This window comes from Marmota marmota, unplaced genomic scaffold (assembly GCF_001458135.2).
Source record: "Marmota marmota marmota unplaced genomic scaffold, marMar, whole genome shotgun sequence".
Lineage (NCBI taxonomy): Eukaryota > Metazoa > Chordata > Mammalia > Rodentia > Sciuridae > Marmota > Marmota marmota.
Window position 1 is genome coordinate 29,286,465 of NW_025999990.1, and position 27,303 is coordinate 29,313,767.

Below are 27,303 nucleotides of genomic sequence, written 5' to 3' on the forward strand. Positions count from 1 at the left end.
ATGCCCAGTGTCAACTTCTCCGCCGCGCGCGGAGCCGGGACGCGAGCCATGGAGGAGGCGTCGCCCTCGCTGCTGAGTTGCAGCAAGCCGCACCTGGAGAAGTTGACACTGGGCATCACCCGCATCCTAGGTGAGGGGACCGAGAGCCAGGGGAAGTCGAGTCTGGGACGAGGGGGCTTGGAGAAGAAAAGAGGTGGAGAGGTGATGGACGGCACGACGCTAGACCCTGCGTACGAGCAGGCGTCGCTGCTCTGACATCGGTGGTTGAGGGAAAGAGAGAGACCCGGGTGCGTGACCTGGCCCGGTAAGAGTTTGCGGGGAGTGTTCCCAGAAAGAGCTGGGAAGCCGGAAATTCCCCCCCTCCCCGCCCACTTCCAGGGCCTGAAAGACCCGCCAAGAAGTGCAAAGGGAAGACAGTAAGCACCTGGCATTTGGGGGGCCGGGTCTCCCAAGAGGCATTCTTAGCCAAGGTGGTATCCTTGAAACCCAAGCCTTTCTCTGGTACCAGAGTGAGCTGGGGGAATGATGCAGCCAACCTCCCTTAGAAAGCATCAACCGCCAAGCTCCTCCTTGTGCTGCACCTAAAGTGTCAGAAAGGAGTCAAAGCTTGTGCCGCTGGATGGGTTACAGTTTTTCTTTAATTCAGCGTTTATTTAGTAACCACCCCTGATGGGCTAGGGATATAGCTCGGTGGTAGCACCTAGTAAGTGCAAAGTCTGGATTCAGTCACCACTAACACACACACAATAGGAACCACTACTGTTAGATGCTGGGGTTAGTGATGAAAAACTGAACAGTAGCATGAAACAAGGTCAGTAACCTATCACTGCTCAGAAGTAGCACAGAGGAGGTGATTGGCTTTTGGGGGAAATTAAAGAACATTGATAAATAAGAGTTAGCCACACTACCAAGGAGGAGAAAGGCTGTCTTAAGCAGACTGAAAAGCGTGCCTCAGTGCCTTCCCATCACAATTATAATATACTTGAAATTTCTCTACTGTGTCCCACAAGTCCCTGTAGGAACTGCTCTCATCTGTTAGTTTTCACTGCTTTGGCCACAGGGTGGCCATATTAAGGCTATGACTTTAAACACACTAAACTTGCTTCTGCTTTAAACTCTTTGCAATTTGTTTGGCCTTCCACCTGGAATTATTTTCCTCTGAATGTTTCCCTCACAACATTCAGATTTCTGATGAAATTATTATTATGCCAGAGAAGCCATCCCTGAATATAGTTGTAACAACATCCATCCTTCCTGCTCTTTCCTTAACTTACTTTAAAAAAAAAAATGGGCACCACATCACTAATTGAAATTATGAATGTAATAAATTTTTTAATTTGTCTTTTTATAGAAGTCCAAGGTTTATCTTAGGAATGTGCAGTTTAAGATATGAAAATCAATTAATATAATTTGTTAATAGAATAAAAGAGAACCAATACAGTCATTTCAATTGATGCAGAAAAAGCACATGATAAAATCCAACACCCTTTCTTTTTTTTTAACCCTTATTTTATTTATTTGTTTATTTTTATATGGTACTGAGGCTTAAACCCAGTGCCTTGCATGTGCTAGGCGAGCACTCTACTGCTGAGCCACAACCCCAGCACCCCCAACATCCTTTCTTGATTTTAAAAAGAAAAAAAAAAAAACTAAAAATACAATGGATTAGAGATAGAACTTCTTCATGCTGATAAAGGGCATCTGTAGAAAGTCCACAGCTAGCATCATGCTGAAAGCCTGACAGCTTTCCCACTTCAGATCAAGAACAACAACAAAAAAGTCAGAGGTCCCCAAGTCCACACCAAATTTGATGTTCCCTGGGAGTATTATAAGACAGGGAAGATTGTCATACTCAGGGATATGATTTATTACAGAAAAGGGATATAAAGCAAAATCAGCAAAGAGAAAAATAATTGTAGGGATGTCAAGTAAACCAGGTGTGAAGCTACATCGAAAGTACTTAATTTTTCCAGCAACATGTTGTTATAGTATATCTGAAATGTGTATCAGGAATGCTTACCTGAGGCTAGGAGTCCAGAACTTTTATTGAAAATCAGTCATCTAGGTACCTTTCACCTACCAAGCACCAAAATTCCAGACTCTCTAAGGAAAAACAGGTGTTCAGCATAAACCATATTGTTTGCAATAATACTTTAGATATGGCACATCATTCTTATCAGAAAATGATGAAAACCCTCCTTAGATTCAGTTTTCTAGCCAACTCAGGGCAATTTTACAAGAATTTCAGTCTTAGGCCTATTATATTTGGTCTTTTCTCAATAACAAGAATTCTCCTCTTACCCACTCGTACACATTGTATTAGAGGTTCTATTCAGGGTAAGTAGGCAGAAAAATGAAATAAAATCAGAAATAAAGATTTCTCCACTTACAGATGATACATTCTTATATATAGAAAACCCTAAGGAATACATAAAAGTGGGGGGACCCTATTGTGTTAGCTTTTTACTGCTGTGACCAAAATACCTGATAAGAACAAAGAGGAAAAGTTTATTTGGGACTCAGTTTCTGAGGTTCAGTTCATCGTCAGCTGACTCCATTGCTCTAGGCCTAAGGTGAAGCAGAACATCATGGCAGAAGGGTGTGGCAGAACAAAGCTGCTCAGCTTGTGGCAGCCAAGAAACAGATGTGCAAGAAAGGGCCAGAAACTAATATAATCCCCAAGGGCACATCCCCCAGTGACCTAATCTTCAGGCCTTGACACCCACCCAACCCCTGCTTACCACCCAGTAATCCATTCAAATTATTCATCAAATGGATTAATTTACTGATGAGATTATAGCCCTTATGATTCAATTATTGCTTAAAAGCCCCACCTGAACCTTGCTAGGGAAGAACTGGGAAATTAATTTGGTTACTATTCACAAAGCCTCTTATATCTTTGTCTGGCTTTGTGGCCAGAATTCTTAAATCATGTAAGTGACAGCTTCCTCTGACCTGTGCATATTCACCTGTCTTGGAAAGTCTCTTTTCCAAGCCCAAATTCTTTGTGTCTGTCAAGGTTCTTAGTTGCAGGCCATAGAATACACTCTGGCTAGAATAAGAAACAGTATGCACTTTAGCTAGTTAAGGCTAGAAAGGTATCAATTAAGGGGCAGTAACTTAAAAAAAATTGGGAGACCTGAAGCAGACTCTACAATGAGAACTTTACTGCAAATAAAGAAAAAAAAAAGGTGTTAAGTAGTAATACCTGAAGTACCTGCAGTTAATGTAATAAAGAAGCTTAGTGTTTAAAAAGTTATGTTGCTGCTGATGCCATCATTGCAATACCCAACCCGATGAGATCAAAATACCTCTGAAATTATGCTTGTGAGAAGGTCTCCTCTCTGCATTTGCCCTCTACATCACCTGCTTATCCCTTTTCCAAACTTATGGGAATTTTGTTTGTCTGAGGAATCCTAAATGCAGTGGAATCTGGGAAATGCAGTTTTTAGCTGTCCAATCTCTAAAATACAGGTGTGCACACTAGGAGGAAGCAGAAGTAGGTGTTCATTGAACCAGTCTGCAGTAACTTCCACATCATCCTTCAAGGGCCAGATGAGCTGTGCATTATTTCTGACATCTTCCTTTCACTTGTTCAGTCTTCATCAACCTCCCTCTGCATTCAACTCCTGTGGTCCTTAGGGTCATTATCACCTATTTTAACACATAATTATATAATCTTGAAGTTTTCACTTTTGTTGCATATTTGTCTTGTTTAACTAGCAGTGAGTTTCTCATTAATTCTTAATATCTGGTAGTAATTTCACCAAGTTAAGGATATAACAAATCCTTGTTAAATACTCCAGAGATTGTTGACTTGGATTGTTTTCTACTGGGAAGTATGTTACACTGTGAAGTAGTGTTGCAGGGTGACAAACCGCCCCAAAACATATCAACTTGAAACAAATTACTAACATTCCTAGTTCTTGGATTGCCTGGGTTTAGCTGGGATACTTCATTTAGGGTTGCTCAAGTGTTTGCAGTTCTATGCAACTGGGATTGAAATTATCTGATGGCTTTTGAACTAACATGTCTGGTTTCCTTAGTGTTCCTCAATATGACCTGTCTCTCCAGAGAGTAGATTGAATTTGAATATGATGACTCAGGATTCAAAGGAAAAGGGAAACCGCCAGTCTTCTTAAAGTTTAAATCCAAAGTTGGCACAGCATGTCTTCACCGTATTCTATTGTTCAAAGCAGTTACATGTCAACTCCAAATTTAAGGAGGTGGAGAAACAGACTTCACCTCACAATGGAGAAAGGAAGGAAGGAATTGATAGCACTCAATGTAGGAATAAACTACCACAAAGTTTAAAAAGTGAATAATTTTATGTGTCCACTTGCATCCTTGGACACCAGACCTTTGGATATATATTGAAGAGTGGAATAACTGGGTCAAATGGTGGTACTATTCCAACCATTTGGAGGAATCTCTATACTGCTTTCCAGAGTGGTTGCACCAATTTAGAGCTCCACCAGTAGTGTATACCTTTTCCTCCACATCCTTGGATTTTATGATGCATAGAAAGCGTATAATCAGAGGTCATCACTATGCAAACACCCAGGTTGTTGGCAAAGAGTTCTATATTCTGCCCTACTGCCCATGAAGTGTTAGGTTATTAAGACTGATGAAAGCTAGATTCTGAAGTTGTATAGGATAATTTCTATAGAGCTGTGCTAAGGAACATGCAGCAACTTTTGCACGTAAACTTTTGCACTCTTCTTAACTAGACATACTTGGGAGAGACCTGGCTATGTGGCTTAAACTCTCAGCCTCAATATACTTATCTAAAATGTTAATAATAACATTTATTATTCAGTGCCCAGTGGGACCACCCTTGAAGGGATGGATACACAGACTCTTTCATCCCCACCAGTCAGGCACATGGCAAAGATTCATCCATGCCTAATGGCTTGAAGCTCAATCTTTTCCCACTATAGCACAATGCTTCCAGTGTCTTAGAATACTGAACGGGGGCAGGAAAAAAGTGTTTAATTATATGTATGAAACATTTTACTTTTCTAAAGCATTCTCACTCCTACTTTCCCTACAAGGGAAATAGTAGTATTCTATCTTACTGAAGGCAAAGAGAAGTGAGGACTCATCTCAGGCCATACAATTACTAAATGAATAAAGAAAGACCAGAGAATAGGCAGAATCCAGAATTTTTAGTTGGGCTGTTACTGCATCCTATAATTTTCTGACAACTTGGAGAAAACATTGTATATATATATAATTTATTTTTCAATAAACATGACAGTAGAGTGTATTTTGACATGTTATACCTTCATGAAGTATAACATATTCTAATTAGGAGCCAATTATTGTGATTGTACATATATGGAGTTTCCTTGGTCATGTATTCCTATAGGAACAAGGAAAGTTATGTCTATTTTGTTCTACTGTCTTTCCTATTTCCATCATTCCCCTCTGTCTAATCCACTGAATTTCTGTTCTCCCTCCCCCCTTGTTGTGTTAGCATCCACATATCAGAGAATACATTCAGCCTTTGGTTTGGGGGGATTGGCTTATTTCACTTAGCATGATAGTCTCCAAATCCATCTATTTACCAACAGAAGTCAAAGTCATTTCTTTTTATGGATTAGTAATATTTTGTGTATATATACCACATTTTCTTGATCTGTTCATCTGTTGAAGGGCACTAGGTTGGTTGTATAGCTTAGCTATTTTGACTTGAGTTGCTATAAACATTGATGTGGCTGTGTCACTATAATATACTGATTTTAAGATCTTTGGATATATACTGAAGAGTGGAATAACTGGGTCAAATGGTAGTTCTATTTCAAGTTTTTTGAGGAATCTCTATACTGCTTTCCAGAGTGGTTGCACCAATTTACAGCCCCACCAGCATTGTATACCTTTTCCTCCACATCCTTGGAGGAAACTTTTATGCTGCATAGAAAGCGTATAATCATAGAATCAGTGAACCACATAAAACTAAATTAGAAGTCTGCCATATTCCTAGAAATTTTAAAAACTAATTTCAGTTTTTAAATTCTTGTATAAAGTATTTCTAGAGCTTCAAAGTAAACAACCAATATCATTTAAAAATAGTATATTATCAAGTACAAACATGTAGCACTGAACCTACAGAAGATGGAATAGAGTATCAGGAAAATCAGAGATGACTATGAGCTGTAGTAATCTGTAGTAATGGTTTTATGGAGGAGGTGGAACTTGACTGTGGCTTTAAAATATGAGTAGGATTTGGGTAGATGAAGAGAGAAACAAACACATTTGGGTATGTGCATCAGGAAAGGGGGATAGCATATTTAGAAAGGAGTACAGGTTTCACTGTGGAGATGTTGGAGGGATAAAAGCAATGAGTGAACTAATTGACACTGTCCAAGCAGAGGATTTGAACTTGGGAAGAAAGATAAAAATCAAGCATAATAAGGCCCCTATCTTCCAGACCAGAGGAAGAACTGAACAAAATTGGATAGGAAACAAGCCTAGGTATGGGCAAGGTTTTCTAGTGGTATGCTGGGACAGAGCAGGAAGAGATTTTGTGGCTGTGGTTTCATCAAGGCTTGCAGTGACCATGATATAAAATAGAGTGGTGACAGTAGGAATAATCTATGCAGCATCACACAGAAAAAGTGGATCATTTTCTAGGGCTGCTATACAAATGATCACACTGACATATAATAACAAAGTCATTCTCTCACAGTTCTGGAGGCCTAGAATCTAAATTATGGTGTTAGCAGGGACCATGCTCATTTTGAGACCTGTTAGGGATAGATCCTGCCTTTATCTCTTCATGAGAATTTGGCAGTTTTTGTCTTATAGATACATCAGTCCAGTCTTCCATCATCATATCATGAGCTGGAATCTGAGGTACTATTCTTTATTCCTTACTCCAGCATAACAACACTAATTAAATCTGCAATAAGCCTATTTCCAAATAAGGTCATATTCTGAGGTACTGAGGTCAGGACTTCAACATATCTTTTTGGTGGACAATTTAAACCATAAAACCTTTTCTTTTTCTCTTTCTTTTTTTGGGGGGGATACTGGGGATTAAACACAGAGGAATTTAATCACTGAGCTATATCCTCAGCTCTTTTTATTTTAAAACAGGGTCTTACTAAGTTACTTAGGGCCTTGCTAAGTTGCTAAGACTAACCTTGAACTTGTAATACTCCTGCTTCAGCCTCCTAAGTCACTGGGGTTACAGGCATACGCCAGTATGCCTAGCATAAACCATAAAAGCTTTTATGACAGATTTTTATGTCTTAGACTAAGGACTTCAAAATGTTAAGACTGGGAGCTGATGTTGTGGCTCAGTGGTAGAGTGATTTCCTAGCATGTGGGAGGAGATATTGAATATGTTTTATTCCCAGATGACTTCTCTTTTATCTCAGAGTAATAAAGCACAGCTCCACAGACCATATTATTTGGAGATCTTTTCCAGCATTGAGGAAAGACATGACTTATTTTGTTCCCAGTATATTTCTAGACAAAAATACATTTCTCATAATGTTAGCTTAGCTTCTAAGCCCTGAAACTCATAGAGTAGAATATCATGTTCAGGATGAGTTTTATTTAGAAGAAAAGTTAGCAAGTTTTGCATCTTATAAAAGTTAATGAGGGACTGGGGTTGTGGCTCAGTGGCAGAGCACTTGCCTAGCATGTGTGAGGTACTAGGTTCGATTCTCAGCACCACATATCAATAAAAAAATAAAGGTCCATTGACAACTAAAAAAAATATTTAAAAAATAGTTAATGAGGTACTACTATTCCTTATTTCTTTTCACCATTTCATAAGTGTGTGTGTGTGTGTGTGTGTGTGTATATATATATATGTGTGTGTGTGTGTGTGTATATATATATATATATATATATTTAGCTCACTGAGAAGTTTGGTGTTAAATCACTAGAAAAAGATCTTTTTTCTCTTTTCAACAAGTTAAATAAGTAGTGATTGAATGTGGAGTATATTCTGTTGGTGTTCTTTCCACCCGGTAGACTGTACCATTATCTTAGGTTACAAGACTGAGTGTCCAGCCATTTCTTTACTTTTGTCACAGGGGATATAAATGCTCATTAGAGGGACCAGATGGTTCTAGGACAGCCATCAACAATCAATTTATAGTGTAGAAATGTGAGAATAGGCCAATTGCAACTTTACAGAGGTACTAAAGGCTTGTAGTGACCATGATGTTCTTTTTCTTCCTCCAGAATCTTCCCCAGGTGTGACAGAAGTGACCATCTTAGAAAAGGCACCTGCTGAACGTCATATGATTTCTTCATGGGAACAAGTAAGTGTTGTTTGTGGCATCCTCATCTCCCAACAAAGAGAAGTCAACTTACATGCCCCTGAGAAGGAAACATTAGGGCAGGAAACTTATTTCTACATCAGCCACAGTTGCCTTTCATTATGGAATGGCCACTTTCCCTGCATGAAGTATGTCTCCCCCCTTCCCACCCCCACAGCCTTGGTAAACCTTTGAAGGCAGTGGGTATTGGAAATTATGTACAACTACACTGAAAATCCAACAAGGATAGGAAAAGAAACATATTACTAAGTATCAGGCCAGAATATAGTTAAATGTCCTAAATAACTACTAATCAGATCCATAGCTAGTGCTTTCCAATTTTCCTCTGGTCTTTCATTTATTCAATAAAACTTTAAAGCTCCAAAAATGATTCAGGTGTGGTGCTTGCTATTGAACCCGGGGATTCAGTGGTAATTTTTTTAAAAGTCATTGTTCTTCCTCTTGATCTTACTAAGACACAGTATAAATTGTTACAAGCATAATTACAAAGTAGACTGAGTACTGTGAAATACAGATGAAGGGAGAATTTTCCGGACCCTGACCTTGTCTGGAGGTTGAAAAAAGGTTTTCCCAAAGCAGCTATGAGAAGTTGTTAACCAGGCAGATGGGATCTGGGAAGAAGGGGCTTTCGATATGTCCCAGAGCTTTGAGATGGAAAGGATTACATGAAACATAAAAATGGAGCACAGGAGAGCAAGATCATAAGGACCAGGACATTTAGGATTTTTGTTTTTTATCTCGAGAGCAAAGAGTAGCCAATGAAATGTTTAAAGTAAGAAACTGAGAAGGTCAGTTTTCTGCTTTGGAAAGATTTGAATAGCTGTAGAGTAGCAAATAGATCTGACTGGCGCTGGTGGCTAAGAAATAACCCTGTGATTTAATAAGTATCTGCTAACACATATCATCTAAGTTATTCTCTATGAAATGACTTATAACCCCACAAAGTAGTCATGGTATCTTCATTTTATAGATGAAGAGACTGAAGCTCAAAGAGGTTAAAGAAATTGTTTTGGGTCCCACAATTACCAAGTGACAGAGCCAGAATTCGAGCTCAGAATTGCCTTCCTCTAAACACATACCCTCTCTCCTATGCATGGCTGTCTCTCTAATAGAAGACAACACTAGGTATCTTGCCCTCAGCAGCCAGGCAGCCCTTGGCTGTGTGTTTAGTCCTGCCAGCATGATCTGCTCCCACACTGAGCCAGCAGCAGCTTTTCTGGAAGCTCAGTAACTGGTAGTTGAGGTTTTTCTCCAGGACTTCAGCTCAGCAGCACCTCAATTTTTCTCAGGGCTCTCTCAGCTCCCACCTCCATTTCAATTCACAGCTGATAATAGAAAAAGGGAATTTCATATAGTGTCTATTTGTTGAACTCCTTTTTTAAAAATTTAATTGACAAATAATTTTATGTATTTATGGGGTTTGATGTGGTATTTCAAATATTTCAATGTGTGTGTGTATATATACATGTACATTCCATATATGGAATGTACATGTATATATACATTTGTATACATTATATGTATGGAAGCATGATCCAGTCAGGCTAATTAGAATTTCCCTCATCTCAGATATTTTTAGCATTTATTTGTGGTGAGAATATTTAAAATCCTTTCTTAGATTTTGAAATATACATTTTTAACTGTAGTCACTGTGCTGTGCAGTAGAACCAGAATTTGTTCATTCTAACCATTAACCAATGTTTCCTCTTTCCCCTTCCACACCCCCAACCTCAGGGAACCACCATTCTACTCTACTTCTAAGAGTTTGCCTTTTCTAGATTCCACTGTAAGTGAAATCATACCGTATTCGTTTCTCTGTAGCTGACTTATTTTACTTTATTACTAAAATGTTCATACTATCCAAAGCAATTTACAGATTAATGTAATCTCTATCAAAATTTCCATGTCATTCATCAGAAATAGAAAAAACAATCCTAAGACTCATGTCAAACCACAAAAGACCGGAGATAACCAAAGCAATCTTGACCAAAATGAATAAAACTGGAGGTATCACACTGGGATTTCAAAATATGTCACAAAGCTAGAGTAATCAAAACAACATGGTACTAGCATACAAACAGACATTGGAGCAAATGTTGAACCAGCTGATCCTGTCAGACCTGTGTGGGAGGGTGAGAGAACAAAGTGGAACACCATTAAGGCTAAGACATATTATTCCACTTACTTAATGAAGCAATTTCTAAAGGGTTTTTTTTTCCCCCTTGTTTCTTGTACTATATATTCCCCAGAACTCTTTAAGGAGAAGACTATCCATTTGTCCTGGCTTTACCAGTTATAATATAGTTTACTCATTTGGAGCATACCTTCCATAACTAATTCCCAGGGCTATTGTCTGCAGTGGATCTCATTGAAATATGATCAGCCTCCTGGACAGTGCACCATTTTGGGGTTCCCTGTTCAGCTTGGAATGACACCTAGAGAATGCAGTTACAGAGCTGGATGAATAGCCATTACAGGTCAGAAAGGAAAAAGAGATTTTTAAAGTAACTAAGATAGATAATGGCACATTCTCCTTAGACATACTCAGTAGGAGGATTTTTGTGAAAGTACCTTGAATCATAAAATACATTATTTACAATTTTCCTTTGAATCCTTTACTTAAAATAAAAGTACAAATATGCTAATTAAGGAGTACAAACCATATTAGTATCAGTAATGTAAAAATATTTTTTCACTTGTGCTTGGAGGGTCTGGGCTTTTGAAGGCCTGTGGGTTGCTTGAAAGTTAACAATCAAATGTAGAAGATAGAATTTGAAGTGTGTACCTTGGTTTTAAGATGCTGTTTTTATGTCATGATAAACAAAACATTGGTCACCATAAAAAAAAAATGGAAAAAACAAAAAAAGGATTAAAACAACGAAAAGTCCTCTAGGATGTTACCACATAGACATACTAGTCAGCATATTTTGATTTTGTGTGTGGGTAGAAGTACACAATGCCAGTGGTTCCTGGAGTCTTTGAAATGTATGTCAGATGTGTTAGGTACATGCATGTTTCTGGGAAGAGAATTTCTCAGATTCTCAAAAGCATAAAAATGTTTTTAAATAAATTTTTTCAGTCAGAATGGGGCAATATACTACATACTATTTTGTACCTACTTTTGTCTATTAAGCAATAGAGAACAGAAGTTTTGAGCTGGTTGGGAGTTCCCCCTTTCTTCACTCAAAAGGTTACTGAAGAGCCTGTTTTCATAGGAGCATGCTTGGTAGAGCCACCCCTGACTTGTGCCTGCTTCCAGAAGTGCCTGTGCCAGAGAACAGCTGGATCTACTTCTCTAGTGAACTGATCTACAGACCTCCATGCTTGGAGACACCCCAACTAGGGAATAGCTTTCATATGGTATACTCAGTGTTCACAACTACATAAATAGCTAGAAAAGGTCCTCCATGAAGAGGCTCCCTGCCACTGCCCCTGCCCCTTTGGAAGCTCTCTTGGAAGCTAATTGGAAATATGACATAGCAGAAAAGTTATGGAGGCACTGTGGTGTGAGGAGAACAGCTTGGAGTAGAAGTCTAATGCCAGCTCTGGGCCCTTGACTAAGTATTATAACTTCTCTGGGTGACTTTATCATGTGTATAATAGGTGGTCTGAAAGCAGTGTTCCTGGAGGACTCATCCAGCTATAATCTAACATATTGTGACTTTGTGATACAGATCCAGGAAGAAAGATTGAAAACTAAAACCTCAATGACCAAATACCTACTGCAGATCCTAAGAAAAAGTAAATAGCCTCTTCCCATTTTAATATATTTCACACTTTCTGTCTTTGAAAAGTAGTTTCCATCTGCCTGGCTTTATGCAGTTATATATGATTCACGTTCACTGTGCCTGCTGCCTGCCTTGTGTAAATGTTGGTATTTAGTAAGACCTAATGTCTTTACTGAGCTTTTCATCTTTCAGGCACAGTGAAAGCATGTGCCTCTTAATACTCACAGCATCTTGGTGCCAGGAAAATCCTATTGTTGTTATTATTAAGCATTTCAGTGATATTGCATAGTTGCTGAGTGTTTTATGATTCTTGATGGATTAGATTCTCCAATCCCCAGATAAAAATTCGATGTACTGATGGCAAAACTATGGCTCACAGAGACCAAATGATTTGGCAGAATATCCTTTTTCTTTTCAGCCTCACTTTTTCTACAGTATATATACAGAGTGCAAGTGCATCCCTGTACCAGTTAACTATCCTCTCTTCCTCCTTCCCCCGCATCCTTTCCAGACTCTAGTAACCACTATTCTATTCTCTGCATTTTTGAGATCAACTTTTTAGTTTCCACATGTAAATGAGAACATGCATTACTTGTCTTTATGTGCCTGACTTATTCACTTAACATAATGTCCCCACTTCTGTCCACCTTGCCTCAAGTGATGGAATTTCTCTTTGTGGCTAAATAATATTCCATTGTATATAAATACCACATGTTCTGTATCCATTCCTCTGTTGATAGACACAAAGTTGATTCTTGTGAATAGTGCTGCAGTGAACATGTAAGTACGATATCTCTTCAACATACTGATTGCAGTTCCTTTGGATATATACCTAGTTGTTGGATTGCCATATCATATGGTAGTTCTGTTTTAGTTTTTTTGAAGAACCTCCCCACAGTCTCCATAATGGCTATACTAATGTACATTCCCAGCAACAGTATATAAGAATTCTCCTTTCTCTGCATCTTTACCAGCATTTGTTGTATTTTTGTTTTGTTTTTATTGTTGAGTTCCACATGTATTCTGGAATTAATCTCTTTTTCGATGAAGAGTTGGAAAATATTTCCATTCTGTAGGTTGTCCCTTCACCCTTGTGTTTCCTTTGCTGTTACCCAGGATTTTTAGTTTGATATAATTCCATTTTCCAGTTTTTGTGATTTATCCTAGCATGTTGGTTGGATATGCTACATTGACTTTCATTCCAGGTGGGTGCTTTAATGTTGTGTCCATGTATCTTCTTAAGGAGTAATCAAAGTTAGCCATGTCTACAGATGTCTCTTTGGCCTTGGCCGCAGGCATTTGGGATTGCACTGCTAGCTAGGATGCATCTCTCTATGGTGGTACATGTTCATTGGAACGTCTGGGTGCAGTGCACCTGGTTGCAGGTGCAGAAACCTGTCATTTTCCACGGGTCATGTGGAGGCAAGGCCACTCCAGTGGGTCCAGTGGGCCCAGTGGGGCAGAGTGCTAGTCTGAGGGCTGCATAGGCACTGGAGCATACTAGTGGGCTCAGACCAAGTACCTGTCAGTATCCAAGGGGCCTCACAGGTGACTTTGCAGGGCCTTGTTAGGCCAGCCTGCTCTGAGGGCTTTCCAGTTGTTTCCCAGGACCAAGGGGAAAGGGCAGGATCTCTTGTATGGTTCTCAGTACCTTAACAGGCCAAGCTTCTGGTAGCAGTTTGTTGAGCTGCTTCTTGGGGCTGCAGAAGGATGGGTAGGGCTTCCCATCAGCTTCCTGGGGTGCCTCAGTGAGCCAAGCCAGTCAGAGAAGACTGCTCAGATGCTTTCCCCTGCCCACCCCAGCTTCTAGATGGGCAGGGCTACCTGTATGCTTCCCAAGACCTCTAGGCTGAGCCATTCAAGGTGGGCTCCCCAGCTACTTTCTGGGACTAAGGATGAGTGAGTGGGGCACTTAGCTGGTTCAAAAAGCAAGGTCAGCCAGGTTTCTGGGGACAGCTGCCTGGCTGCTCCACAGGACCCTGGGTAGAAAGGTTTCAAAATGTTGCTGTGCAGCAGGAGCCTAGGTAGGGGCTGGGTAAGAGCACAATGACGGGGGCTGGGCTCTTTTTCTCTAGGATAGTGCACTTGCGTGGTAAGCTAGCAACTTCCCAAACTCAGCTTCGGGACTCTGAGGGCTACAGGCTTCTCCAAGAGCAAATGTCTCAGATGGCCATGGCATGAGTGAAGATTGCTTAGAACCTCCTGCTTATTACCCTTTCCCTGTCAAGCATAGTCCCTCATAATTTAGAGTTGGTCTAGAGAAGGAATGGTAGATGTCATGTGCTTAAAGACCATTGTATATCACTGTGCTCTGTAAGGTCTCTGCCATATCTCTGCTGTATTCTAGCACTTCACTGAAGTGTTTGAGACACTTCCTTTATTATGGAGAGAAGTGTGCCAGGCACGTCTAGCAAGCCATCTTAATTACCCATAAATCTTCTTCCTTGAATTCTAAAGCATTGCCTGTTCTGATTTTTGTCCTACCTCTCTCTTCTTTAATGTCCTCCCCACCCCCCACAGCTGCAGAACACTTACCAGATCGCAGGTAATAAGTACTGATGTAGACAGTTGGAATTGGTTCATCAGCCCTAACAGTGATAAGCCATTATATCTGGAATTCTTTTGTCCTTTTCCTTTATGGTGGCCAGATGACTACCAAGAGCCCTGCCTATCATATCCAAGCTCAAGGCAGGAAGAAGAGGTGAGGGGTTTGTCTTCAGCCACATCCATCACCTTTTAATAGGAGAGAGAAAGTTTTCTTGAAAACCTCTTTGGACTTGTGTTTACATCTTAATGTCAAGCACTAACTGCAGAGGACGGCTTAAAAGTAAATATTTAACAAGACACATGCTATCTCAAGCAAAATGAGGGTTTTGTCAAGAAGGAAGAAAAAGGTGGATTTGTATAAGCAACCCATATGTCTGGTACAGTCTCCTCTATACATTGCTTCTTTCCTGATTCTAATGCCCAGCACAGTATTTACTCTATAAAAGACACTTAATAAATATTGGATAAATGAATGAATTAGATAAAACACAAGAGTCAGAGTCAGCCACCTGGCTGCTTTTCCACAGTCCTTCATTTCAATCCTGAGACTACTACACCCAGGAGCTTTAAAGCAAGAAAGCTATGATAGGAAGCTTTCTCCTCCAACCCCACAACTTCCACTCCTTGTAAAACTCGATGCCTGATGATTAATTAGGCCTGAAGGCATTACTGTTCTGAAGACTGTCATGATGTCCCTGGAAAATCTATACTACACCATGTGTTTTTACAGGGAAACTGATATTGCTGTAGAGAAAGGATTTGGAGCAAAGTATGCTTCCTCTCCTCTTGGTCTTAAGCAGTTTGGTTTGGTCCCAAATTCTTATATCCTACTCGACAAAATAATAGTTTCTAGTGAACCCTCCACCTTTCCTTAGGAGGGACTTTGAGAATATTTGAGAATTCTGTCATCCCTCTACAGACCAGGTTTTCCTTCCAAATGGTGGACTGTCCTCCCCAAGAAAAGTTTCATTAGATGCACTTACGCTCAGTGCTTCATGTTTTCAGTAAAATTTTAGTTGTTCTTCTTGGTGGGTTTCATGGGCAGCCCTTCATCTGGCTGTAGTTGAAAACTACTCAGCAAGGACAAGCCCTCCATAAACACTAATTTCCATCTTCTGGTCCCTTTGCTGACCTGATTCTGTATTTGTTGCCCAGCTCCCTTCCCAGATGATGTCGCCACTAAAATAGGAGAGAACTGTGGAGTGCAGGATTGTCCAGAAGTAACGAAGATAAGCAGGAGACAGTGGACAGCACTTTGCTTCAGGCTCAGGCAGCTTTCATCAGAGTTTTCTGGGATTCGGAGTTGATGGCTCCCACAACTGATGAAGTAATAACAGTTTATGGTTTATTCTTTATAGTAGCTTAAGAAAATATTGCAGTTGGCCTCCTTGGAAGGAGGGGAAAATGTTGGAAATTAGCAGCTATGTGACAGAATCATCATTGGACTAGAGAGAGCAGTACCCTGTTGTGGCAGTTAGCTGTCATTCTAGATTCTGGTCAACAGGGTTATTCTCCCTTTTTCATTTTCAGATTCTCCCTCCAATCTGAAGATGCCCCTCTTCCCATTCACCTTCTGCCTATCTTCTTCCTTCCCCCTTTCATATCCTCCACATCCCTCCAAAAAGAAGGCTGATCATAAGTCTCTATGGAGAGAAGCTCTCCGAAGTGGGCATATTGCTTTATTGGCAGTAATTTGAATTGTTGGCCAGGGCATAGGAGCCACCAAAAGCAGCAGTATCCTGAAAATCCCACTCAGAAAAGCTAAACACTGTAGGAAAGAACGGAAACACTGTAGGACCTCAGGTGCATGGGGCAGAAAGATATGCAACAGGGCCAGGTCCTACCAGCCATTATATCAGATAGTATAGACTTAATGTTTTTCATGAATTTAATTCATTTGACAATTTATAAGTTTATATAAGCATTTAAAATCTATTATTTGATTTCACTTTTTTACTATTTTATGAATTTTGAATATTTTTAAAAATTCTGGTATAAAAACACTAAAATTTCATTTTGGGGTAAAAGAAATGCTGTAACAAATGTGTAAATACTACTACTGAAATTCTTCAGCCTAACTTGAAGATGAACAATGCTAGGTAGTCTACCTGTCCTCCTCTTCTGGAATCTCATGGAAGCCCCATTAAGAATGGCTTGTAGTTAGGAGTAGTGGCACAGGTCCATAATCCCAGTGACTCAGGAAGGGAAGCAGGAGGTTCAGCCTGGACAACTTAGTGAGACCCTATTTCAATATAAAAAGTAAAAAAGGACTAGAGATATATCTAAGTTTTAAAATACCCCAGGTTTCAATCCCTAGTACCACCACCCCCCAAAAAAAAACAAAAAAAAAAAAACAAAAAAACTGATAGGTAGCTATTTTCTTATCTCTACCACTAGATGGTACTGGTGATCAAAATCTTCAAGTGGATGCTGATCTTCTGGAGCATAGGAGCACAAATCTTGTCAGAATAGCATTAACTGTAGGCTTCCTTTGCAAGGATCCTGGGAGTGGGAGAAAGGCATTCTGTATGTATGTTTTTTCTCTCTGCAAAGAGAGAATGTAGCCATACAGGAGGCACTCAAAGCCCCAAACTCCATATAACTTACTAAGTAGGAAATAAATTAACCTAAGCAAATCCCTTCACTTTCACATCTGTGAGATTGGGAGTTGGGTGGTAACAAGAGGGGGAAAAAAATCTGGTCAGAGTCCATATTCTAGTTCTTTTTTTTTTTTAATGTTTATTGTTTAGTTTTCGGCAGACACAACATCTTTGTTTGTATGTGGTGCTGAGGATCGAACCCGGGCCGCACGCATGCCAGGCGAGCGCGCTACCGCTTGAGCCACATCCCCAGCCCCATATTCTAGTTCTTAAAGGAAATTTAAAACTTGATTCATTAAAATGAGAGTTGTCTATTTAATAATTTTTAAAAGTACTGCTTAAAATCACCTGCAAGCTTAAAACTGTCCTCACACTTATCATTCTTGAAGATGCTATAGCTAAAATCATAATTTCTTAGTCCACTTCCTGACAAGCTTATATTCCTCACCTCCAGTGTTTTGTAGATTTAGTCTTAGTTCATAGGGTTAAAACAACATGCTCAAGGTCGCTCAAGGTCACTCAACATACATGACAAAAATCAGGAAGCGAACTCAGATTTTCCTGCTACATAATACTTCCCCATCCATTGGATGCCTAGAACTGACAGTATGATCTAAAGTGAACTTGACATACACAATGGTATCACAACTTAGAAGGATCCAATAAGATAAAAGTTTGGACAGAGTTAAAAAGGAGTTTATTTTTAAGATGTTCTTATTTGTCCAATAATTTATTTCAGAAGGTAATATAAGAGAATGGATCTGAAATTCCTGATAATGATTGCCTTGCTCCAATGTTGTCAGACTACTAAGGCCTCCTCTCTCATCACATTCCTGTGTCTCCTCAGCTTGTTGCCTTTGAGCTCCTTTTCCAGCTGGCCATTAGGGCATATTGTGGCAGAGCAGACACCTAATCTGCTTTATCTAGTGAAGTAAAACAAAGGGGAGGGGGTGATAACTCCATTTGCAGGCCCCCATACCTGTCTAATAGTTTTATAGATAATTATCAGTCTTTCTGTTTCAGAGATCTGAATATGGTGAATGATGCCCCCAGCAATTTGAGGCATTGGCCTACACCCTCCTTCCTAGCCCCGACCTCATGCTCGGTTGCTTTGTGATTCTAGAAAAATAACTGTGTGATGCCTGAGGATCTAAAGAACTTTTACCTAATGACCAATGGCTTCCATATGACATGGAGTGTGAAACTGGATGGTAAGTCATCCTCCTTGCTGTTGGGGAACATTGCCCTGGTGGAGAGGTTGGGTGGGACAGCTCTGGGCACTCACAACTTATGAGTCTTTCAGTCTACACAGTTTTTCTGGGTTTTTGAGTACCACATTCAGAAGCTGTGATTTTTCTCCTAAAGCTAACAGATATCTAGTGCTTTACCTACTTCTACCCTGTTCCAGTGTCTAGCTGGTACTGGTCTCCGAGCTTAATTTAGAGGCTTCCTATAAATAGGGTTGGAATAGAATGGAAGAAAACATTAATTATTACACAAAAAACTAGAACTGCTAGCCTCACTTCAGAGCAGACTTCTCAGAGTAACCTGCAGGAAAGACCCATGGTCCCTGGGAGCAGGTGTCCCTCTCTTTCAGACTCTTCCTTTATTCATACCATTGTGAAGACTTCAGTGCTCTAACCCTCAAATCAGAACCTTACCTTCTCTTCCTGTACCACCTCAGCCTCAGTCACCATCTGCCTCAGTTTGTAGGATGTCATCTTGCTTTAAATGTGTCTAGACTAACACATTTGCATAATGGGTGTAGGGACTCTCAACTTCATACATGTCAGAGCTTGCAGCTACTGCACATTTAGATGAGGACTTAAAGAAGTTCATAAGCTAGGAAATTCTGATTTAGCTGCCGGAGTCCAGCCCATTCCTGACACAGACTTGCCAGTCCTCATCCCTGTTAGCTTTTATTGCCTCCCACTCCAGCAACATCCCCATCCCCATATTTGCTTAGATCTTAGGAAGTACCCTAAACCTCCCCATTGCTGACCCAAAGGAGGAGAGACTTCTGCTTCACAGAATTGACTTTTCTTTCCTGCCTCCACCTCCTGCCCACATATCTGAATTACCTTTTTTTGGTGACTCCTGAAGCCTTTATGACTGCCTCCCATAGCTGACCAGAGAAACAGAATTCTAATAGCTTACTAGTGAACATTTAACTTTAGTTTTTACTTCGAATTGTTTTTTCAATGGCCTAAAAGTTATCTGTCACCAGCAGTACGTTCCCTTATACCATGGCCATGGCCTTTGGGATCTGGAGCAATAGACAGGGGACAGAGACTAGATTGACTGACAGACACTCCCTGCCCACATTATGAGGGCAGGTTAGTTCCCTCACAAGCCTGCCTCAGAGAAGAGATATTACATGACTATTTTATAAATGAGTCTCTGGTCATATTGCAATATTTTCTGTAACTTGATCTTCCTAGTCCTGGTCTTTTTATCATGATTACTGTACCCATTCTTTACTGAATAGCTTACATTGTTAACAGAAAAGACGGTAAAGGCAGCTTCTCTTCTCCTCAAACAGTCCATGGTCTATACCAGCTGTTTTATTGCTTTCAACCATTCCAGTTTTTCTAGAAGTCAGATTTGTAAGTCTGTGTGCCACCTTGTGTCAAGGATTCTATACAATAGATAAGGAAAATATGCAGTCTTCCTGTTCCTTATTTATACCCTAATCACAGAAGGCTAGAACCAAGTGAGAAGGGCTGCCACTTCTCTCCATTGAGTAAGGGAAAATGATGAGAGATATTTTCCATCATGAAAATATCTTATAATAAGAGAAAAGCTTATAATAAGAGAAAAGTCCAGTATATAATCAAAAGCTGTTTCTCCTTTGTAAAGTATAATTGTTTATGCAGCATATTGGTTAAACTAGGGCAAGAGAGAGTGGAAATATTTTTTAAGTCATTTACTCTTCAAATGAGGTTCCTAAGTTCATATTTTCTAGCTCTTCTTGAGTATCCCTTTCTAAACTTTTTCTGTAGCCATACCCTAATGTAGTAGGGACTGTTCATTGCCTGTGGCCCCTGATTCCATGTTTTGTTTTGTTTTGCATGAAAGGCCAGTGCTTAGGGCCATGTGGTGACTGATCCTCTTCTTCCTACCTTTCATCAAATGCCTCAGTCATGTGACCAACAATAGCTGGGCTTATGATGACCATTGTAACTAGGCTGTCAACTTTTTGTCATTCTTTTTAATGTCTCCATAGAGCACATCATTCCATTGGGCAGCATGACAATTAACAGCATCTCAAAACTGACTCAGCTCAACCAGTCTTCCATGTATTCACTTCCTAATGCACCAACTCTGGCAGACCTGGAGGATGATACATACGAAGGTATCTGGAGGAAATTCTGCTTTGGGTTAGAAATGAACCTGCTTGCTTCCTTTTTATAATATTGAGGACCATGGGAAGAGGTTGTGGCACTGTATTATATTCCACTAAACCAAAACCCTTCCCACTCATAGCTCCTTAGAACCATGGGAATAAGGTTAAAACAGCAGCAGCAGCAACAGCCTATACCAACAAAGGAAATTTTAATGAAGCAAATCAAGGTTGGCATCTTTGTTTTGTTTCCTCATGTTTCAGTACCAAGTACACAGTAAGCACTTAATGAGTACATGCTGAGTGAGTGAATAAATGTTATAAATTAAGCTTCACCTAGTACTTAAGTATCAGGGGGTTTCAGGGAATATGACAGTCTAAATACAGCCCCTTTCCTCTCCATTCCTACCTTTAAAGCTCTTTTTTACTTCTAAGTGTAATGGCTCATAGGGTTATTAGCTGCTAAAGCCTCAAGTTAGGGCTTCTTCTATCAGAATTATTTAGCTGCTTATAACAGATACCCAGTTACAGTAACTAAACTAAATAGTGGTTAATTTCTCTCATGAAATCTGGAACTAGGTTAAAGTTGCTGCTTGAGAATGTGAAAGTTTCCCTCTCACTTCCTGCAGCACCAGCCTTTGGTATGGTTTTCATCCTCATGGTTGAGTATTGTGGGCTCTACCTCCCAGTTCAAGTCTGTGTTTCTGACAGGAAGAGGAAGGGTAAAAAAAAAAAACAAAGAACAATGGCCAAAAAAAAAAAAAAAAAAAAAAAGCCCTTGGCAAATCTCTCCTCACTTTATCTGGAAAACAGTTTTTCTCAGAAGTCTCTCCCAATAGCCATTGGTCAGAACAGTCAAAAAGCCACCCATAGTCTGACAACTAGACCTGAAGAAGTCTTGGGAGATATTTTTATTTGTGCAATATTACCTCCTCAAGCAGAATTGGGGTTTACGAAAGAAAAGAAGAATGGATAGTGAGTAGACAGCTAGCGTCTAGGTCTTGGGGGTTTATTTAAGCTCTGGCAGAGGGAACTGATGTAAGGCTTTCTCCCTCCACTGGACAAACAAATGGAGAACAGTGCGACAGGAGTCCAGAGACAAAAATTGGAAAGTGATGAGTCCAAGAAAAAGCCTGTCACTCAAAACTATGGAATCCCCAGCAGTAAGAAAAGTTCACATTGGTTTAATAAGTGTATGATAGGGTTTCTCTAAAAGGCAAAGAAGTAGTTACACAGACTAGGTCTTTCCTGCCCATGAGTCTGGAAGAAAAGGAGTACTCTGTAGAGGGGCCTCAAGATAAGTACTGAGCCAGGGGTAGGGACCATATTGCTCCTATATACTTACAGGTATAAAGACCACTTGGCCTTCTGGCACCTGCTGGGCTCATGCTTTCTGCAATAGTCTAACAACTAGATCTAAGTCTCATTAAAATGTAAACAGAAAAATACTGACTTTTCTCAGGGTACTCAGCAGACAATCAGAAGACATCAGAAGAAATGTTAGAATATACAACCAGAGAACTAAAACTGCTAGAGCACACAGATGAAAATCTAAACAAAAATAAGCACAAGAACATTTGAAATTTTTAAGACAGCCCAGAGACATCTAAATGAAATGACAAAAATACAAATATTATTGACACCTGAGTTAGACAGAAAAATTATGTGCGATGAATATTATAGAACATAGGTAAGTAAATTTTAGAGAAGTGAATTTTAAGAAAAAAAAGTAGGAGAGTATGAGAAGTAGAAAATAAATCCAGACACCTTTCATTGCAATTATAGGTGCCAAAGAAAGAAGACATGGAAAGGCAATAAATAAATACTAACAAAAGAAAATTTCTCTGCAGATTGGAAAAACTCAACCTAATCCTAAATCAGAACAATAAAAAGCCCCAAACATCTAAGCATATCCTGATAAAGAAAAAATGACAAGCTTTTAGTCAAAAAGAATAAATTGTGGGCTGGAGTTATAGCTCAGCAGTAGAGAGCTTGCCTCACACATGTGAGGCACTGGATTTGATCCTCAGCACCAGATAAAAATAAATAAAATATTGTGTTCATCTTTTAAAAATAAAAAAAAGAAGAAGAAATTGTACAGGAGTAGTAATCAGACATCAGTGGAAATATCAGTGGGAATTAGAAGATGGTGAAAAAACATTTCTAGGTTACCAAGAGAAAAAGGAGTGAAAATCAAGAGTCCTATGTTCACAGACTAAATATATCTCTGGTTATAAGAAGGAAGTTGTAAGGGCTCAAAATGTGTTACATAAGAACTCTTGAGTATAGTGCAAAGAATATTCTAAAAAGTGCTATCCCATTTCAGTTTAATTCAAATGTGAGGAGAGAGGATAGTTAAAGTATTCTAGGTTAAATCCTATTCTGCCCCCTTTCCCCACCCCCCAAAAAGGATATATTTAAGTCCTAAGTCTCAGTACCTTAGAATATGACCTTATTTCCAAATTGCAGACTTAATTAAAAGATGTGATCATACTGGAATAGGGTGAGCTTTATAAAAAGAAAATTTGGACACAAGCATATATTGGATGAATGCCATTTGAAGATGATGGCAGAGGTAGGGGCAATTCCTCTACAAGAAGTCCAAAAATTTCCAGTAAACAGCCAAAGGCTAGAAGAGAGGTATGGAAGAGATTCTTCTCCACAGTCCTCAGAGGAATATTCTTTGGACACTTTGATTTCAGACCATAAATTTCTGTTAAGCCACTTAGGGCTATTGTAACAAAGTACCAAAATGTCAAATTAAAACAGTGGTTTCAGTGGTCCTCATAATGGATAACTGAGAGAAAAGGGAAGGGGTAACAAATGAAAGATCTTATTTTACTTTAGGAAAGAAGTACAACAACAACTTGCTGGAGAAAACAGCTTTGGTGTGCCAGTTTTCTATTCCTGTATAACGGATTGCTACAAATCTAATAGCTTAAAACTACACAAATTTATTATCAGTTTTATTTATTTATTAGAAGTTTCTATGAATCAAGAATAAAACTGCAGGTCAGCTGGGTCCTCTTAAGGAGCTGACAGCTGGCCAAGCAGAGAATGCAGCTATCTGAAGCTGAACCCTAGTGACTGAAATAATGTTGGCTGAGACTGATCTCATTGGAGGCACTGGGGTCTCTTCCAGGCTCACTGTGGTTGACTGCTTTTAGTTTCTTGCAATGTGGGACTTAAGTTCCTATTTTAATCCTGACTTTCAGCCAGGGTTCACTCCAAGCAAGTTAAGGCTGCCCTCAGATATAAGCCATATGTCCCTTTCCACATCATGGCAGCTTTTAAGCCAGCAGGAAAATTTCTTCCCAGTGTGCTGTGAACTTTCTTAATGTAGCCCAATCCACGGAATGACTGCCCATCATATCCACAGGTCCTAAACCACCCTCAGAGGAAAGGATTATGTGAGATGTATATACCAGGAGGCAGTAATCTTGGGGATCATCTTAGAATTTTGTATATCCCATTTGGTTAGAGAAATGATGGTATATTGTTTTCAAATAAAGATAGTCATGGATCTAATTATCAAAAAACAAAGGTAATCAGGTCTCAACCTAAAATACAGACAGATGGCTCTTGGAAAAATCACATTTATTTGGGAGTGAGTAATGGGGAATTCCAATGTAGGATGCAGAGGCTGTGAAAAGCCGTAAGTGCGCCCAGAGGGGCTGAGGTAAGGGCAGGCTTTTAAAGACCCAAAGGAGAAGTTTACCTGAAATAAGGTTCTTTGGTATCCGGTCATTATAGCAGTTGGTATTAGCCCATTGGTGGAGACAGCCATTGCTAGGCAGTTGTCTTATCTGAATTTCAGCAGTCTTGAATATTTTCTTGAAATAAACCTTGATAATAGAAAATAAGTGTACAGAGAGCAAAGTATATGAGTTTGAGCTGCATCTAGGATGCGAAGGAATTCCTGATGGGCTTTAGGAAGTCCTTGTGATAGTTCTATTTCTGACACACAAGCATGAGTGAGGCCCACACTCTTTCAAGACCTGCTGGCTCTATTTTGTCTGGGGTAGATAAGAATAAACTCATCATCTCAGTATTTTGAGACAGGATCTTGCTAAGTTGGCCATGTTGGCCTCAAACATGTCATCCTCCTAATGTGATTATAGAGTTGTGCCACTACGTCCCACTAAAATTTCCAGTCTAATAAGGGAAATGTTGAATGACAGGAGTTTAAAAAAGAAGAAGAAGAAAAGAAAAGGAAGTGACTTAATAATTAAGATATATAACATTAAGATGAGAGGAATAAATCAATCATTACATAAATTTTATGGGATTGAATCTTTTTTGAAAGATAGAGACTACTAAATTGATTAAAAAAAAAAAAAAAAAGCAAAAGCAAAACTTACCTGTATATTATCTTCCAGAAACATTTTTAAACTGATGAAGAGACTTCCTTTTCTGGTAATGGCAGATTATTCAGAGCAGCCTTCCTGCTGAAGACTTAAAAGCAGGAAAAATTTAACAATTGTTTTCCTAAAAGCATGAAAGAGCTAACAATATGCTAAGGTATGGTATCAGATCAACATCCAGAAGAACACAGAAATCCAGGGGAGATGATTGTGGAGTTGCTTTTGTCTAAGGTACACTGTCCTCTTCAAAGGAGGAAGAAAGGCTGCTGAAAAGCTGGGAATTTGACTCATTTATGAGCAAGGGGAATAAAATGGATTCTAGGGCCCGGAAAAGATGGGACCATGCTCTTTGTAAAGGAGTAGTGAAAACCTGAACCCTAGGAGCAAGGATGAGCCAGAAGTAACTGTTACTCACATGGACTGAAGCTCGGTGTGAGTCATTTATGTGATCCAGAAAGTGTTAAATCCCAAAACTGAGTATAGTTAATCCTAGGTTATTAATCTCAGAGAATGGCAGATGCAAATAAAAATTCACTCTAGAGAAATGTCCCAAAATTGTAATAATGGTAATGATTGCACAACTTTGTAAATATACTAAAAGACCACTGAATTGTACAATTTAAATGAGTGAATGCTAAAATAGGTGAAATATATCGCAAAAAAAAAAAACTTTTTAATTTTTTTTATTTTTTAGTTGTAGATAGACACAATACTTTTATTTATTTACTTTTATGTGGTGCTGAGGATCGAACCCAGGGCCTTACACATGCGAGACAAGCGCTCTACCACTGAGCCATAACCCCAGCCCCAAAAAACCCTTTTATATAAAGGGAAAAATCCACCCTAGAGGGAGTAACATTATCCTAGGCCTCAAATTGTTTTTGTAAATAACTTTTCAAAAAAATAGTTTCTACTAAAAATATAACTAGATACAAAACCCTGCTACAAGAACCATTACAAATTACAGGTTCCATTAAGAGATCCACCAGTATTCCCAGGTATAGACCACACAACAAGATGCTAATGCATACATGGAGTTAAAACCAAACTAAAATTTAGGGGAGGAACTGAAACAGTGGTACTGCAGATTTGAGGTGGAGGGTGGGGATTCAAATGGTGACCTTATGCTCTAAGGTAATGGCAGATAATACTCTACAATCCAGAAGAACATTTAAAACAATTACCTGAAAGGTCTGGAGAATAGCCAAAATCAGGTAAAGACTGGAGTGTAAAACTACACTTAGCAGAAGGGAACCTCACTGCAGGAATTTGCTCTTTTTACAGCTTTTCACCTAAGGGCAGACTACCCCACCCCCACCCCCTGCCCCAACTTTTAGCATCATGCAGGGCTGCTAAAATTTTGGTGGAATCACCAGTCTAGACTTTTAATTTCATCCAAGCAGGAGTAACAGAGGCCAAATTTCTCTTTCCACCTGGCACAGCAGTTAAAGGAAGGCCTAGACAAAATATACAAAGTGTTTTTTAGGACATTGCCATTAGGCAACAAAGAACAGTGAGCTGTGAGCAATGGGAAACAATCATGGTGAGCCGTATAATTTCCCAAGTTTACTTCCTTGAGAGTTCCCAGTCCACAGGATAGAAAGAAGAACCCAGGCAGGGACCATTGTTCTCCCCAAGTTGAGATGACAAAGTTGTGAGCCCAGATAGATTAAGGCAGCTAGAGTTCATAGGACTGAGTAACAGAGAGCCGATTAAAGAGAGAATTCCAGAATTCTATGAGGGGTTCCCTTGAGTTTTCAGCAAAGAACTGATAGACACATGTGATGAAGAAACTGCCCAAGGCCAATGACAAAAACCGCTGAAAATAATTAGAGGGAACAATGTCTAGTCCTCATAAAGGACCAAGAAGACTAAGCAAGCTGAAATGCCTCATGATTCACAAAGCATTAAAGTACATGGAAGGGCTTGCCTTAGAAAGGGGAATAATTAGCTATAGATAAACACTACATTGATCCTGCCTGTCAAATCTAAGAGCAAAGCCCAAAGTATCTGTTTCCAAGTAACTATGTCTAAGAATAAAGCTCGAGAGTATTTATGGAAATATAAAAATCATTAGCACCCCACAATGTAAAATTAACACTTTTTGGCTCCTAATCAAAGATGATCAGGCATGCCAAAAAAAAAAATACAACTATAATAAGGAGGAAAGTGGGTTAATCAAAACCAACCCTAAATTGACACACATTTTAGAATTAGCATGTATAGATATTAAAAGTTATAACTTTATTCTGTATGTCTTTGAAAGTACAGATTAGAAACTGTGTATTCCAAGTTTAGCTTTTGGAGTTTAGGGTCTGAGATGAAAAATATATTGGACGAAATTAGCGGTGGCAAAAAGAAAAGATTGCAGAAGAATGGAGAACCCAGCAATAGGGACTATCCAAAGTAACAGAAAGGAAA

The 27,303-nt window shown here is 39.4% G+C and overlaps 1 protein-coding gene across 2 annotated transcripts in view; it reads left to right on the forward strand.

Moving 5' to 3' along the window:
• Window positions 1-11: 11 nt before the first annotated feature.
• Window positions 12-27,303, forward strand: part of Tpgs2 (tubulin polyglutamylase complex subunit 2) — a 34,661-nt gene continuing 7,369 nt past the window's right edge. Inside the window, exons 1-4 of one of the 2 annotated variants that reach the window (XM_015482420.2) lie at window positions 12-130; window positions 8,203-8,282; window positions 18,299-18,386; window positions 20,402-20,530. In XM_015482420.2, coding sequence (XP_015337906.1) covers window positions 49-130; window positions 8,203-8,282; window positions 18,299-18,386; window positions 20,402-20,530 — 379 coding nt within the window. In that variant the 5' untranslated portion in view covers window positions 12-48. The remainder of the gene's footprint in view (window positions 131-8,202; window positions 8,283-18,298; window positions 18,387-20,401; window positions 20,531-27,303) is intronic. The other variant, XM_015482421.2, reaches the window with a different exon arrangement.